General features: G+C 43.9%; 1 protein-coding gene across 4 annotated transcripts in view; it reads right to left on the reverse strand.

Moving 5' to 3' along the window:
- LOC140997851 (RNA binding protein fox-1 homolog 2-like) overlaps positions 1–17065 on the reverse strand; it is a 40343-nt gene extending 23278 nt beyond the window's left edge. For all 4 annotated transcript variants that reach the window (XR_012179393.1, XM_073467919.1, XM_073467927.1 and 1 more), the window contains exons 1-2: positions 15920–17065; positions 8096–8146 (exon numbers count right to left, since the gene is read on the reverse strand). Coding sequence is in view for 3 of the 4 variants with exons in the window: in XM_073467919.1 (XP_073324020.1) it covers positions 8096–8146; positions 15920–16171 (303 nt within the window). In the remaining variant the exon portion in view is untranslated. The remainder of the gene's footprint in view (positions 1–8095; positions 8147–15919) is intronic.
- Positions 17066–17822: the final 757 nt, after the last annotated feature.

The raw sequence follows: 17822 nt of genomic DNA on the forward strand, positions 1-17822 counted from the left end.
TAAAATGTTCAACACGGCTCCAGTGTTGTCGCATTTGAGTCCCAACATTGATGACTCATGACACAACTCACTCAACGACCAGATGAGTCAGTCTTGGACTTGTCAAGTTGTGATGCAACTCAAACAGAATGATAGTGCCTCGGATTTTCATAACGCACTCTTGGTACATGTCTTGGCTGCGACACTTTTGAATTATTTCCCACAGTCTATACCACTGATGATCACGTTATATCCCTTTCAATCACAACATCCTCCTCATTATTGTCGCTCATGCACAGAAACAGACTACAGCCTCGCAGGAGAATGGACAACCCCGGCTGTTGCTGCTCCTTCTGCCAGACCAAAATAGAAGCGGGAGTACGAGCCAAAAACAACCTTGTATTTGTGTTCGACGATTGGCCTTTTCAGAGGAGATCCATTTTAGCCGCTTCTCAACAGCCCTCTCTATACCTGATAGCCTGGTATCTACAAAAATAGCGTGCGCCTGCATATTTCTTTTACCCCTCCCTCTCAAACCGTCAACTTATGGGCTCTCTTGCTGACTGCGAGTGGCCTTTGTGCCTCGCATCAGGATAAAAGCACCTCCTGACTAAATGCACATAGATAGCAGGATAAGAGGAGGCACACAAGGACAAAGGAGGGAGGCCGTTCTTGGTCGATTTGAAGAGAAGCGCTGCCCTGTAGTCAAACTGTAAGCTGCGCATTTGTGCCAGCACTCAGGTTTGTGTACGTTTTGTTTGTGTACATGTCGTGTGCTTGTCAGCGTGTGTGTGTTTGCGCGTCCGCTCCCCTGCCGTTAAGGCGTGAGGCATTAAGGGGTTGTGTAAGTGTATGCGTTGGCCAGGCAAAGGCAGTGACTCAGAGCGGTAGCTGTAGCTGGCTTACTTTCGGGTCAGTTAGCAGCGGCAAGTGTGTCTGAGGAGGCATGTTATAAAATGTGCCCGTCTGCAGCAGTCTCACTACACTACAGGAGGCGAGGAGGAGAGGAGAGGAGAGGAGAGGAGAGGAGAGGAGAGGAGAGGAGAGGAGAGGAGAGGAGAGGAGAGGAGAGGAGAGGAGAGGAGAGGAGAAGAGGAGAGGAGAGGAGAGAGGAGAGAGGAGGAGAGGAGGAGAGAAGAGGAGAGGAGAGAAGAGAAGAGAAGAGAAGAGAAGAGAAGAGAAGAGAAGAGAAGAGAAGAGAAGAGAAGAGAAGAGGAGAGGATGGCTAAAAGCTAACTAGGGCAACACTGGGTCATTTCACATGAATAATGACATTTCAGTATCTTACTTTCTCGGGCCTCCAGCCATTAGTCTATAGCCTAATTCAACAAACTTGACGATGGAAAATGTGATTCATGCTGTTAGCAGCGGCTCACATTTTGGCTCAATAATGGCATTAAACTGGGGAAGCTGTGCTCCGCTCAGATCTTGGCTCTTGACTCCGTGCTGATGTTACCCAAGCTGCAAACAGCTGGAGAAACGTTTACGGCGTGTGTGTGTGTGTGGCATACCGATGAGCCAGGAGACACCCTCTTGTTAAATTATTCCATCCCACGTCAACCCCTCCCTCCCTCCTCCTCCTCCTCCTCTTCCATCACTCTTCCTCCTCCCCCTCTTGCTCTTCTTCTCCACTCCTCTTGCTGCCATTCTCCCTTTCCTCCCACTCTCTCTGCTGTGTGCTTTGCTTCTTTACGCTTCATAAAATCCAGACGGGACCCTTGCATACGTCCCGCCCCCACGCATGTCAATCAAGCCCATTTGCTTCATAGCAACAGGATATCGGCGATGCCCGTGGCTCCTCCTCCCACACTCTTCTCCATCTCCTTATAGGGTAACATGTCTGCTTGTCAAACAATCCCCTCCCAATACAACCCCCCCTTCCTTGTAGGGTCTCACATATGATTCCCCTTCCTCGCACGCCATTTCTGGGAGACTCCCCGTCAACATCACTGACTCTCCCTGTCATCTCTCCATGAGTTGTGTCAACAGTCCGTTCGGCTCCGCTGCAGCATTTTATGGGTAAACACTCCAAAACAAAAAGACGATGACATTAATTGTCCACATGTTCTCCTCATTAGAAAACACACACGCCACCCCGGGCAGGTGAACACACAAACCCGCAGACAGACGTGTGTTTACCTGACTTGCACACGCCTCTTTCAGTACGTTAGCTTTGACCATGAAACGAGTTTGTCTTGTTTAGAGCTCAGTCAATAATACAACACTCATCTGGTTGTCCAGCGTGGTTTTTAAAATGTACACAGCGTCAGGATGGTGTTGTCACTGTCAACCGCACCATCCGAAGAGTCAGCGAGGGCAACCCCTATCTATTTCAGAGGCGGGTTCCTTCACAAAAGCCTCACAGCAAGTGCTTTTAGAGCCATTAGAGATGCAAATAGCAGCTAAAGAGGCATAACCGTCACAGGTTTGGGCAATTTCATAACCGTCTCCCTCTCTCTCTCTCTTTTCTTCTTTAGAAGCGCAGTGCAAAAGGTGTTTACCTCACATGGCTCTCCCGACGACTCTTTCCTCGCGCCTCGAACCATCTAACAATCTGCACAAAATGAATGACTCATGCAAGTTGCCACGGCAACACGGCTCATTGGGATCATTTAACGACCATCATTGTTAACCCTGCGAAGGATCAATAACAAGATTTGGGGAGGGTGTGGGAGGTGGAGGAGTTGAAACCTCTCGACCCGCTTTCAATTTATGCAAGCGTGGCAGTGTGTGTGTGTGTGTGTGTGTGTGTGTGTGTGTGTGTGTGTGTGTGTGTGTGTGTAGTTTTGCAGCAGGTAGGCGTCTCTCCCTCGCCTCAGGGCCCAAGCTAAGGTGGGGCTTGAGAAAATATTTTTTGCACCTGATCTGCTCAACTCTCTCAAAGCAAAAGGCAAAAAATACGAGCGTACAGTGACACTACAGAAGCGCTAATAAGTGGCAGCGGTCATAAAGCAACTCTGGACTCACACACATGTAACTGCAAAGTCAGCTCCACAGTCTGAAATTGCGTCACTGAGCAAACTAGTTCCCTCCAGTTGACCTACAATATTATCAAATCTCCGAGTTGCTCTCCATCTCTTTCAGCTCCTCTCATTTGTCCATGTCTGCATAATTTCAGCTCCCTCGTCCACGGGCTTCCCTGGTAACTGCCAGAGGGTGTCCCGTCACCTTAAAAATCAATTTTCTATTCTCCTGCTCCCATTCTCTCCCTCTCTCTCTCTCTTTTCCAACCCATCCCCCTCTTCCAGGGGCTCTTGGAGGAAAACATTGAGATAACAGCTGCCAGGGCCCCGGGGAGAGCGAGAGGAGGGAGAAAAGAGGTCAAACAGTAAAGAGAGCAGGAATCCAAGGTACAGCTGAAAGAGAGGCACACACGCGAAAAAAAAAAGACAGGAAGGAACGCACACGCATGGGGGGAGAGAGAGAGAGAGAGAGCCTGACTCACACCAAACGAAATGATATGAACGTGACACTTCATGCACCAACTTTGCAGCCCACTGTGTGCTTGAGCTTCTGTGTGTTTGTGAAATGTGTGACACAGAAATTACAGTGAGGAGGTGTTGTTAGCTGAAGAGATGCAGAAGGGAGAAGGAAGAGAAAGAAAGAGAGAGTAAGAAAGAAAAAGGACAGAGACAACTGTTCTGGGGACACCTGTCCCTTTCACTCACAGGCTGTAGCGATGTACAGAGACAGCTGCAGAGGCAATAAAGAAGAAAGACTTTTTTCACTTACCTCTCCTCCCCCTATTCCTCCACTGTTTCCACTCTTTAGCCTCAGAAACGTCTGAAGACTTTACTGCTCTAACTGCTACATGCAGCTGCGCACACTAACACGGCATACTGTATGTTCACATGGATTCTTCTGAGCATACATAATACATGGCAGAGCACAATTTCTGGCAGCAGCGGCTCTTGATGTTCAGATTGCGTGCACTTCTAGCTCTGGGCAGGAGAACAGATGCCACAACAACGGCGTGCAAATAATACATCGCCGCTCGTGCGTTTCACCGTGGCGAATCATAATTGCAGCGATACAATCTCTCCAGCCTGTATCTCGCTGTCATCTACGCCTACTACACTAGTTTCAGTGTTTGTATCCCTCACAGCGACTGGCCGATGACTCCTAACGAGAGTCTGAAACGCCCTGACCGGACCGCTCTAGTAAAGGGGTCAAGTAGAGTCCTCATCTGTTAGTAGTTAATTAACATTTCATGCTCAATGACAGTGCTGCCCGGGCTCCGCCGCCGCTTCATGTACAGTGGAGCCCGAGCCTTGGCGAGGAGCGATACAGCAGACGCAGTACACAGAGGAGGATATGAAAAGATATGAAGATAAACACTCACCGACAACACGGAAGGATAGTACAGTCCCATCATCGTATTCTGTGCAACAACTCAAACTGTCGTCGCTCCTCTCTCCTCTCCTCTCCTCTCTCTCTCACTCTCTCTCTCTCCTTTCCTCCTCTCACGCTGCCTCGCTTTCTCTCCCTCTCTCCGAGCCTGTGTCACCTCACCAGCTCAGTCTCTCTTGTCTGTCTCACAGATTCAAAATCTCCCTCTCTCTGCCCCCGCTCGCTCTGTCTGCCATGCCAATCCCCCCCTTCCCTCCCGCCCTCCCCCCTCCCCACTTCCACCTCCTCCTCCTCCTCCTCCTCTGCTGGCCTCTGTCCCTGTCACTCTCCCTCGCTTGCTTGCTTGCTTACTCGCTTTCTTTCTTTTCTTTCCCCCTCTCTCTCTCTCTCTCTCTTTCTGTCTCTGTCTCCCACTCACTCTTTTCTTTCCCTCTCCCACTCGCTCCTTCGTCTCCCTCTACCCCCAGCCTTCTGTTTTGCTGCTGTGCCCTTGCCTGCTCATCTCTTCTGTCTCTTCTCCAGTCCTCCTCCTCCTCTCTCACCCAGATAGCCTGACGCCTCCCCCCTCCTACTTCTCTGCCTCTGTCACACCTGCAAACTTTCCCCTCCCCTCTGCTTCCAATCTCATGTCGCAGTCCCTCCCTCCTCTCTCTCTCTTTCTTCTTCTGTTCTCTTTCTCCATGTAGGTGAGTTAACTGGGGCTGCTGGCACCACTGGGAGAGGAAGTGAAGACGTTCCCTCTCTCTCTCCCTCTCCCTCTGTTTCTAGCCCCTTTCAGACGTGCACCTTGTTACATAAATGTTCTGGAATTTCTTTTTATGTTTGTCTAATGTTTGAATACAGGCCCGAGTCACTTTTCTGTAAAAGTCACGACTGCACTCGGCACCTCCAACACAGCTCAAGGCTGAATACTGAAAAGGATCGCTCACATTGACAAGACCGCGGATAATTACCGCCCTACGCCACAATTCCCCTCAGCTTCACGGAGCATTTTAGCATCTTTCAGCACCTTGCTTTGATTTTACAGCCTGCAACTTCTCTTTTTGGTTCACTCCTCCTTTGAGCCCTTATCAACCTCGTTTCCAGCAGCACATGGTGACTTTTTCAACAAGAAGGCTCTCAAAAACACACATTATGCTACCTGCCCAGCACTCAACCACAGACAAACAAAGTTAGCAAGACGTTTTGGTCAGACACATTAATTATTATGTGTATCGCAAATACAACACAAGAATGACATGTATATACATTCAAAACGTAGCCAAACTTATCAAAGATTCCTGTCGTATTATTTGAAAACAAAAACAAAAAAAAAGATCGACATTGTCTTCCAACATGGCAGTGCTGTACTCACACAATAGACGCATGCATCGTTTCCAGTGATTACCCTTTGCGCAGGAGGGCAATTTATATCTTGCATGGGAATGGCGGACTCCGCCACTGACAATGAAAACTACTCTAACTACTAGAGCTCCAATTACAGAATATAAATGATTAAATATTAATACTTAAATACTGGCTATAAAAGGGATGTGATGTAAGGTTTAAATATGGGCAGAGAGAGCAAAAACGCATTTTATTCCGCCTTCTGAATTTTGTTACTAACTGATCGTCCTTATGCAAAGAAAAATGAAAATAAATTTGATGAAATACTGTGAATGAGACACTGTTAAGTTGTCATTCTTTTTGTGATCAATCACTCTATAAAAAATTGATTTCATTTCATTTCACTTCACAAGAAACCCACCAGTGTGTCATTCTTTCTAATCTTTTAACTTTAATGTGTGTAATTATATAATAGTTACACTGTCATGGATTATTTGATTACATTTATGATTAGGTCTTTTAAATATGGCAACAGTTTTTGAAACAGCATCTCACAAATTGTAGAAAACACAGTACGCCCTGTAGTTGTGTATGCCAGTACTGTTTTTGTAAGAGTAATGTATGTAAATGCTGAGTATTCAACATACATTTTATTTCGCTTTGTCAATAATGTTAATAAGTTACATCATTTAGAGCAGATGACTTACTCCATATGACTTCAAAAATGACTTTTTGTTTTTGTTTCTTCTCACTTATTTGCCTATAATGTGGATAATGTGAAAAATGTTCATAAATAAAAAGGTTTTATTTGCATTGAAAATGTTTGAGATGTTTCAACAGAAAAATAAAATATTTATGGAGCTCAATTTTTGTGGCTGCGTCCACGTTTTAATATGGTGCAATATTTACGAGGTTTAATTTTGACGTAATCTAAAAGTAATCAGATTAGGTTTTCAGTTTTTTATCCATTGGATTACATTGCTCACTACAAAATTGCCATTTAATTTGAGTTCAGTCACTATTTCAAGTTAATCTGATCTAACCCTGTACATACAACATGTGAGCAAACAGGAGCTAAAGGAGAGCCTTGTGTTTTTTATCTGTGTTTGATGCTGTTGGACATGAGAAAACACACAGCAAAGTCTTAGACTTTATAAATAGAATTTGACGTTGTAACTAATGAATGCTGAAATTGATGAAAAACATTTATTGGTGTGGGTGTTGACAAGCATCCTTTCGTGCTCATGATGGCATGAGGCTTGTGGCTTTTTGCTGATCGGTCATGTCAGATTTGAATAAAGCCGTTACTGGATGATCACCTATGTGAGAATGAAAAGCACAAAATAAAACTACTCTAACAGATGGATGAAGCCAGCCAACTCTCATAATCCACGTCTAAAAAAAAAAGGGGGCATGTCTCTTTCTCTTCACACATCAGGCCGCTGCTGCTCTCCAGGCTCTTCCTTTCAGGAACATCTTTGATCGCATCATTCTCACACAGCTGTTGACAGTTTAGCACCTTAGTGTTGAGGGAGCTTCCACTGCCCAGCATTGTTTTATTCCTCTGTCTTTTTTTTCCCTGGTCAGAGGCCAGTTCACACTTCCAAGTCCCCCAAGTAGTCCTTTCTGTCTGACTTCTTTACATCCCAAAAAACAAGAGATCGCTCACATGAGGTAACGGTGCAGCCTTTATGATCATCCCGCGGACATTATCATTAAGAAGGAAGCGGTTCAAAGCATCTTACACTGACATGAAAACTGGCTAATTGGCTTCTGCAATATCCGCTAAACAGTGCAACAGACAGCCAGGGAAAAAAAACTCATATACTGCGGCAATTAAGAGCGTACAAGTGAAGGCTTAAGACAGATAAAAGTGCAGATAAGCAGCCAGAGGTTGTTGGGCATCACAGAGAGCGAGGGATGAGGGGATTATGGGAAGAGCATGAGAGGATGAGTGGATGAACAGAGGATGATCTAAGGATTAACCACGTAAACTGAGAAGTCTAATAACACAATCACCAGGCTAATACAAACAGCAGTAAACAGACTGTAGCTCACACAGCCACACACACAATTCACAATACAGTTCTTTTACATGGGTGTGTATTAGTGTTTGTTCGAGGAAAAACAGAATATCTAACAGAAAAAAACAAGATTTAAAAGCTCAGGGATGATTAATAATATTGTTGAGAATAGAAAGAGAAGCAGTGGGAGGGTATGACTGGAAGAGTGAAGGGTATGGAGGCGTGTCTTCTTCTACACGACTGATAAATTATAATCTACACCCCCACCTTGTGGTTTACAGAGCGTCACTGAGCCATAATAATGCTATATGAATACTGTATCCAGATGGGACATGGACATATTGGAAGATATGATGGTGGATTATTGTAAAACGTGGATTTTTGTTTGAAGGTTTGAGATTAAATTACGTCCTTACCTGACTATGAGATGGGTAGCCATGGTAACCAAGGGTCAAAGGGTCGTTGTTCTGAAAGAGAGGAGAGGAGATTTTTGGATACATGGTAAGTTATTTGCAAAGAAGACAAGACATAAACACATTTTTCACTGTTTCGTTCTTGTGTTCTCGCTCCACATTTGACTTAACAGCTCCGTGTTGTTACAGACTCCAAATCAAATTAACTCCGCCGGTGACACACTCCTGCTATCTCCTTCAGAGTTTTTTCCACCCAGCGGATCTTTTGTCTGCTTGTAAAAAAAAAAAAAAAAAAAAATGAAAGATGTGATAACGGGGGCGAGTGAGATCATGCGAGCAGGAGATGAAAAGACGGGCAAGAAAAGAACGAGTGTCACCCCGGCTCTTAAATCATAAATAGGTCAGGAGTGTCAGTGAGCATGAAGCCCCATTGGTGTGAAATGGCATCATGAGCACTGATGCAATCTCCGACACATTCCTTTCCATGTTCTGGCAGCGGAAAGCAGGGACGGATACATCAAACATCTGCTGAGTAATTACAGTTAAACAAGACGTGTTAAAAATAAACTCATTTTGTTCAGAGCCAAATATGAAAAACAGAAATCACGTCCCTACTCCCTAAAATAGTTTGTAACTCACTTTATTTGTACTCATAACACTGTGTTCCAGCTTTTATGCTAATGTATTCCACTAAAAAGGGGAGATTTTCACAGCAATTACAACTCGCTTTGAAGGGGGAAAACACATTTGCCTGTCTCTGGCTTCATATCACTAGATTAGAAAACAACTCAGCTCCTCCCTCCTCTTTCTCTCCTTCCCCCGCCGATCTTCCTTTCATCTGGAACCAATGTCCCTCATCTGCTCTGTCCCCAAGGGGAACACTTTGCTCCGCGCGCTTCACAGCGTGAGTTCAGCTGATTAATACTGTAGCCATCTAACTCTGGACCTCATGGGGGCATTTCACTAAAAACTAGCTTCCAAATGCAAGAGGCTTGGCTGGGGAGGAGAGAGGAAGTGTCTTCACGATCGAAAACTGCAGTTTGTGTGTGTGTCTATCTCAGAGCCAAAAATGTACTTAGTGAACTGGCTTTGGGAGGTAGAAGCTCTAAATAATGAATCACCTCTTAGAGGCTTGAATAACATGAATAAAGTATAAACCTTATTTTACAGCGAGGACAAACTCTAAACTCAACGCACTGAAGGTATGGAGTAGAAGAAGTTAAAAAGGAGAAACAAAAAAAGATTTATGGGGCGGTACACTGTGTCAAAGTGAGGGGGGAGGTGTTGTTAAAACACACACATCTGGAATTCATATTTGCGAGAGGCTGAGGGAGGAACCAGAGCTGGAAATACGACGGGAAATGGACAGCAATGAAAAAGAAAAAAAGAGAGAGATGGAGGGAGCAAAGACAATGACTCATACATGAGCGGAGTCATGTGCTTAATTTCCTTAAGGAACTGGGAGGAATGAGAGAGGGAGGGCTGCTCAAGATGAAGTCTCACTCTCGACACCACAGTGCTTGAGAAACAAAAAGATGGTGCGCTTAACGCACCGTCTACGGGCGGTGATGGTGGTGGTTTTTGAGGGGGCGGGGGGAGGCTAAAACAAGACAGGAGACTGCAGGGGAAGACCGGGTGAGCAATCAGGAGAAAGTAACAAAATGACTTGAAGTCAACAGATGGCGAGGAGGGGGGAGGGGGGAGGAGAGACGAGCTGGAGGGGGGACGGGCCCTGTAATAATAAAATGTGAAAACAAGCGAGGGATGAGAAGCCTCCCAAGTTTCTCCTTCACGCCATCTTTCCACAACGCGACAGTAATCCCTCTTACTCATGAACCCTGCTACTCCCTTCTCCAAAAACTACAGGTGGTGGTAGGTGTATGTGTGTGTGTGTGATTGTTTAGGGAATGTGTGTGTAATGTCTAATTTGGTCACAAGACTCATGTCTATTCCTATCGTGCCTTGGGACTGCTGCTCTTCTGAGGAGGAGTAGAGGAGGATCTACATTTCACTGCTCTGAGAGTCAGCCTACCTAACTGCAAAGCAGGGCACTCCATCCACTCAGGAGGATGTGAATCCATTTCATCCACAGAGCACTTATGTGCTAAGCCTCCAAACAGGCGGCCAGATGATCTTTAGTTTATTTTCCCCTCGACATACTTCACATCCCTCCGACTTTCCTCAGTAAACCTACACATGTATTTTCAGGGGGCTGTCAGCTGCAGTAAAAGTGGATTTTGGAAGCAGCCTCTTCAGTTTGGCTTTAATAATAATAATAATAATAATCATAATATAGCTGTGTCGGCTCGTAAATCACATGCAATGTAATCAAACTGATGTCCACTGCACTGATCTGCATCTCAAGATAAAACTGTAATTTTTATCCCCCCAATTTATTTCTCATCTGATTGGAGAAGATTACAATTTGCATGTAATTATTTACGGCACAAACATAATTGCCCATCATGATTGCTCGACATCATTATATCAACTGAAACTGGAGCCTGGGACACTGGACATTCGAGGCTGATGTTGATGCCCATTTTTGGTAGAAATGTCTGGCTGCTGATCAGTTTTGACATTTTAGCGAGGATCAATTTGAACTGATTATGGAAGAATTATTTATTAAAAGAGACAGTTGAACCCGGACACTGAAAACAAGTGGTCAAACTATTTAATGATGACCATATTTCTACGTGATCTCAGGCACTTTTATGGGAACTATGTCTACAGCTGATACTAATAATACTATCAATCTGTGGAGTACTTTCTTGATTAATTAGTTACTTGTTTACTCAAAGAAATGTCACATAACTTTCCCAAAGTACTGGCTTGCAGTTTCTTTAATTAACTGCTGCCTTAACAATCGATTATCTGTTAGACATGAATAAGATATTAAATGCATTGGACTTTTTACATTAGAAAGCCGTTTTAACCTCTGACATGATCTGTTCGATGCAAAATCAGAGTTAAAGAACAGATCAAATAAAAACCAAGTTATTTGAATGATCAACAAAATACTGACTTCTGCCTTAATGTCACTATTCTTCACTATGCAGCTACTAAATAGTTAAAATGTAATAATGTCATTATTACTTGATTTTAATTAAATACATTTTCTCATACCTGTATTTTAATTTGATATATTTGATAAGCAAGCAATTTGTAACAGGATACTTCTTGATGTAATTTTGTCCATCTCTGATTGTCAGTTAATACATTTTTAAAGCAACATTATGTAGAAACTGGAATTTTGTATAATATTTGCGTATAATTTGGCGCCACCCAGACCCCACCAGAGGCAGCACAAACAATTTGTCAGACGTAATATTGGTGCTAACCACACACATCATTACATCATAACATGTTATGTGTTGAAAACGTGTATGTTGAAGTAAACATGTATGTAACGCTGTGATCCTGCCCTCTCACTGAAGTTACATAGTGCAGAAACAAGTGACAGCTGTGACAGAGACACCATTCACCCTATTACAAGACACTGTACCATCAGCCCTAAACCCAAATATATATATAACTTGATTTTCATGTACGTAAAAACCTTTTCACAGTGGAGAAAGCTCATTTTCGGTGCAGTTTCGCTTGAAAAATTTATCAAAAAAAAGGTCCAGTGTGGAAATTAGTGGCATCTAGCGGTCTGGAGAACCTATGTTGGTGGCTAAAAATAAGAGAAACTTAAAAAGGCCCTTTTTTGAACCAGCGTTTGGTAAAGCTACTGTAGAAACATGGGGTTGCAACATGGCATGCTCTGTGGCAGATGAAGCTCCCTCTATAGATATGAAAGGCTCATTTTAAGGTAATAGTTTCAGGTGATTATACACTGATGACAACATAATTATGAATATTATATTCTATTTCTGCCAATAAATCCTCTAAAATCCTGTACAATAGACCTTTATTCAGTCAATTAAGAACATAGTTGCAGTTGACTGATAATACCCTGCATACAGTATACTGATTTACCAGCCAGTAATATTCATCCCAAATTTATATTATTCTATGTCTAATTAATAAAAAAATTGCTGAGCCTGGAGGAGAAGTTCTTCACAAATCACAGTAAATAGAGCATCAAAATCCACCAAAAAAAGAAGACTAGACTGACAAATCAAATAACTGCAATTGATATGTGACGATAACTTCACTTTAACCACATCAAATCTGCCCTGCAGCAGAGCACCAAAACATGCAGCAGACTTCTCTCTGCTGGTCTCTCTCAAACATAATTCAGTCAACAGACCTCCGCCGGCAATTCATCACAGAAAAACAGGGGCCCAAAACTAAATAAATATTCTCAACTTGCAGCAAGAGTACATTTTTCTTGCTGACGTTTTCATTCTATTTCAGAGCCTGGCTGAGATGAAAGTACAGAGGGGTGATCCACCTACATTAACGTCCGAGTCAAGTCATTCGTCCTCAGCACTGTCACCCCGGGCAAGACCTTATTAGGTTAGAGAGAGCCCCGGTTCCTGCGCAGAACGACAACAAAACATGGGCTGCTCAGCAGCACGCCGGATGGATATCGAAGCAGACAACCTCCTCTCGACATATCCCAAAATCTGGGCTAGAGACCCTGGGTGTTGTTATGAATCCCCCGTCATCCTGAAAAATTCAGGACTTCCCCGGCACAGCACTGGAATGCAAAATAGACTGAATGTTTTGTTTTTCTATTGGAAGCTAGTTTGGAGGCTATTCAGCAACTTAATAGTAATCATTTAAAATCTATACTGTTGCATAAGCACCAAGAGGACAGCAGCTAACATGAGCAGGAGCAAACCTTTGAACTCACACTGCTGAATGCACTCAGTGAGCCTCATTCGTCCCTGTTAGCTGAGCATTCAGTCATGTACTGCATGTACTGATTTATACATGCTTTGCTGCTCTGTGAAAACTTTGCAGATCTGACTTGACGGCGCATTTCCACCCCTGCATTGTGATGACATCATACCCTAATGAGAAAAACAGCAGTGTCAATGGCCAAATGGGAAAGATCCCGTTATTGGACTGAAGTGGTGCAAATGGATTGCTCTTTACCACAACCACACCCCATTGTGTTGGCTTCAGTTACAGGTCAGAGTTCAAACTCCTGCCGTGATGCCAGCAATAAATGGCTTCTTAAAAAAAATCCTGGATGGAGGAAAGAAGTCAGGGTGCTTTATGAGAGCCAGGGTGCTGTTTGCTGTAATATTTTCCATCCCTTACCCTCCTCTGAAGATTAGCTTTACAGAAGTGCTTGTGTGCATTTTATAGCCATTTCTTTGAAAGCCAAATGCTTCGATTTAAAAAGTAGGAAAATTGAATGTCACTCAACCCCAATGCGTTTCTAGATTATGAAAAGTGCAAGCGGGTTAGGGGAATAAAAATACGTCACAGTGTTTAATATGCACACACAGTGGGATTCAGAGGGCGACTGTTATTGTGTGTGTGAGGCACAGACCACAGTGGAAAAAAAATATAAGTATATGGTAAAATGTTCAAACCTCAAGGGCTCAAACTACCCATATATTTTTGGGAAACGTGAAACACAAATTTAGGGCTGCAACTTTTCATTTTCGATTCATTTTATTTTCTCGGTTAATCATTCAGCTTATATAAAATGTTTATAACAGTCTTTTTAAGGTCTTATATATAGCAAACTTGACGCTTTGGGGTGGCGACCAACAATCCCAAATCATCAGTATTTGACAAGTTGGAAATGACAAAAAGAACCTTTAAAGTCCAGGGCAACATCTTCAAATGCCTTATTTTTCCTGAGGAACAGCCAAAATCCCAAACATATTCAACACAGAATGATCAAAACAGACAAAAGCAATGTTGAGATTTGAGAGGCTTGAAACTGCTCGTTTTTCTGGCAATTTTGCTTCAAAGTTTCTTGAACAGTCAATTCTAAAAATAGCTGCCGAAAATAAATATCTGTCGTTCAACTAATGGATACACAACTTACTACATTATAATCTTCAGTAGCCTCATACCAATGTATGAGTGTGCAAATTCGCATTAGGGCTGCAACTAACGACTATTCATTATCAGTTATTCTGCTGATTATTTTCACAATTGATCAAATAATCAATAAATAAAATGTAAAAAGAAAAATAATAATAATAATAACAACAACAATAAAAATCGTGAAAAATGCTCATCACCATTTCCCAGAGCTCAAAGCAGCATAGTCCAAAAAAGTCTTCATTTACTGTCATAAATGACAGAAAAGCAGGAAATCCTCACATTTAAGAAGCAGAGGGATGTTTGATATTTTTGCTTGACTGAAGCAAATTTTTTTTTACTAAAAATGATTGATCGACAATCAAAATAGATGATGATTAATTTTCTTTTGATCGACTATTCGCTGCAGCTGTACTGTGTGCATGTGTTGTCTAAATCCTCTGCCTTAGATAAGGATCTCAGGATCAGTGTGGTTATAATGCCCCCTCCAGTATGAGATGTGATCCCATTAGCTGGAAACAAAGCCTCTTTACTGCCAGTGATAGGGCAAATCTGTTCCTGCACCAACTGAGAGAGGAAGGCAGGGAAGGGGGTGGGGGCAACTCTCCCACTCTCATTTCCGGACTGTCCAGCCAGCTCACGTTCAATACATTTTAGGGGCTGAAGGTATTGATCTGCGCCTCTCTCCCCCACACACACACACTTCCACACACACACACGCACACACACTTCCACTCACATCTGTTTAAGTGCATTACCTTCCTAAGCTTGTCTGTCAGCACTCATGGACAACATGACGATGTAAGGCCAGCCATTTAGTTTTTCCAAATAGGAGCAAACAGGCCACTTCACCTCCATTAGAGGCGCTTTCAATGGCTGAGAAATAGCTTTCCGTCTTCCAATGGAGTGCTTTACCCTACATAATACACCATAATGATGTCCAGAGCATCCTCCTGCCCTCCTGTGATGCTCTATTAAGAAATATTTGACCAATTTTGGATCACTAAGGGGAAAAAAACAGCAAATTGATTCTACTGACATTAAAAGAAAGGACGTCAAGAGAGTCCAGGCACAAAATGAGAGGCAAAACACTGCAGCAGATACATGCAGACGTCTGAGAATCAGGGTATTTAGATAAATTAGGTGTTGGGTGATTGCCCCCCACAATAAAACTGGAAGTCTTTGTTGTTCCTCAAATACCACCACCCTCCTCTTCAAAAGATCACACGAGCAAACGCACTCAATTTCCATTCTGAACCAAATGTTCTCCACACCATTATGCCACATGGCAGAGAGGTTTGTTTTTTTTGCATAACAAAAGGTCAAGTTTGTTTACATTCCCCACCCTCTGCTGGGGCTTTACAGATATTCATAAAACAGAATATGCTCTTTGGGGGGTTCTGAGGCAACAGGGTGTCTGATCAGCAATGCAACAAACCCAGTGGATTGACTGTACACAAACTGGATTCATGCAATTCCTCCTTAAACCTTAAGCAAATGCCTGCAGCTGCCATGCTATACTGTAGCTATGTAGCCAACACCATGGGTTACACTCTTACTATTGCATATGCCCTCTTACAACTGAGTTAGCACCATGTAGAGTCATTTACAGCTGTGAAATGTGCTGGTGTTTCCTGCAGTGCTGGTAATGGACTGGTGGGAGTCTATAGAGGGCCATCGGGGCCCTTCTGCTGCAGCTAGAGGTGCTGTGTCTGCAGCTAAAACAGATCTAACATGCAACCACAGTAGAAGAATATTTTAAAGATGAATAATGTGCACCAAAGACAGCCTTGTTGCAGCACGCTGGCATGGTCGTGCCTGCATCACTGTATCAGGACAAAAGAAAAGCCCCCTTTCTCCTCTCCTCACCTGACCAACCTCGCCGATGCCTCCTGAGCCGTCGATCCGGGGACGCTTGCACTCCGCACCGGCCGAGTCCACCAGAGCCGCCGCTGTCTGCCCGTCGGGCTCCGGGTCTCCGCGCTTCATGCCCCGGACAACCGCAGGAGCACCGCCCGCGTTGGGATGCACCCCGGCCATGGTGTCCAGCTCTCTATCCCGGTCCATGAGACCCCGGGACACAGGCAGCATGATGGATGCAACGTCGGTCGACATTAACATTTAAAAATCTTCTTTTGTCCCCTTTCTTGAGCTAAAACTGGGTCGGGAATAGACTAGATCTACTCGTGTGCACCTCTGTGCTTAAAGCCAGTCTGTGGACGGTGTTAAGTCTTTTAATGCTGCCAATTAGCTTTTAATGTGTTTTCTACTGGGCCTTTGTATGACCCCCCCCACCCCCCCTACAGAGTGGATGTATCTGGAAATGTTTTGGTTAAGAAATGTAATCTAAACACTGCTTACACCTCGCGACAAAACACAAAAAAAATACAAGCCTAAATTATAAGCGGCTTTGTCAGGTTAATTTGCAACTAATGTAGCCCCCTGTCTGCTGACCGTGTATGTATTTACTGCGGGGCTGCCTGAGAGGCCTACGCTATTTCAGATCATAACAAACCAATTAAATAAACACCGATCAAAACAATGGCTCCTGAGCATAAACCTACCGCCCAATTTCCATTTGCCCTCGGTTTTTTTTTTGTTTCTTTCAACTGGGAGCCGTCTGTGTTTTTCTTTTTGTCTCTCTCTCTCTCTCTTTTTTTTTAGGAGCACAGCAACATCAACATCCTACCGCAACCTCAAGACGAAAAAAACCCCTCAAACATGTCTTCCCTGTCGCCTTTTTTTTTCTCCTCTCCTGTCTATTAGCCACAAGACTTGCAGCACAAGAGCAGAGGTTCACTGAAAGTCAATCCTCGTCAGGAGCTCTCTCTTCCCCCCATGTTAGTCCGCAAGTCTGCGTGAACGAAAAGACGATTTCACCCCGCAAAAAGACACAACGGACGGACGGACGGACGGACGGAGGGGCTGCGGTGTTTCCTTCCCCCTCTCTCTCTCTCTCTCTCTTTTCTCTCGCCTATTATTTTCTTTGCTCTCTCCGTTTTCCCGGTGTGATCTTGTAGCGTGTGTGTTACAGAAAGGAAATTGTCCTCCCTCCCTCCCTCCCTCCTCCTACTCTCTCGGTGTAGTCATTCCCCTCCTCCTATCTTCCGCTCCCCGTTTGAACGCTGAGCCAGGCAGCCATGCAGCCTACAAACACACGCAGTATGCCGCAGTGCTTCTTCCATACATTTCACCGAGGGGAGGTGTGTGTACGTATGTGTGTGTGTGTGTGTGTGTGTGAGGGAGCCCCCCTCCTCTTATAGCACTGAGAGACTGCTGTCCTTTTACAGTAAAAGCTTTTTAAATCAAGCGCTTATGCATGTTTCAAGATATTTTACAAAAAGCTTGAGTTTTTTCCTCCTTCTCTGCGGTTTAATGGTGGACAGGAAAGCAGAGGGTGGGCTTATTATTAATCATCTAAGTCCAGCTCTGGAAGATTTCATTCCTAACTCATTACACAACCAATACATAGGCCAAGGTCTTCACACGAGCCCAGCTGTGAGTCATGCAGCATGGAGTACCTTATGTTCCTCCGGCGTTTTTATTGCTTGGATGACACCCAGTGGTCAAAGGCTACCATGAGAGGCAACGACTTGAAAGGCAATTTGTCAGAGCAAAATGTGCTATTAAGCAAACAGCTGATTATAAAACTCTCCCTCTTGATTTGCAGGGCTTTAGATGGGTTAAAGAGAGACACTTTTTCTATGTGTTGTTGAGTGCTGCCGTAAATCCTGCACTCCTTACAATTGCACTATCTTGTTCATATTAGTCT

The sequence above is a fragment of the Pagrus major genome, chromosome 1 (assembly GCF_040436345.1).
Source record: "Pagrus major chromosome 1, Pma_NU_1.0".
Classification (NCBI taxonomy): domain Eukaryota; kingdom Metazoa; phylum Chordata; class Actinopteri; order Spariformes; family Sparidae; genus Pagrus; species Pagrus major.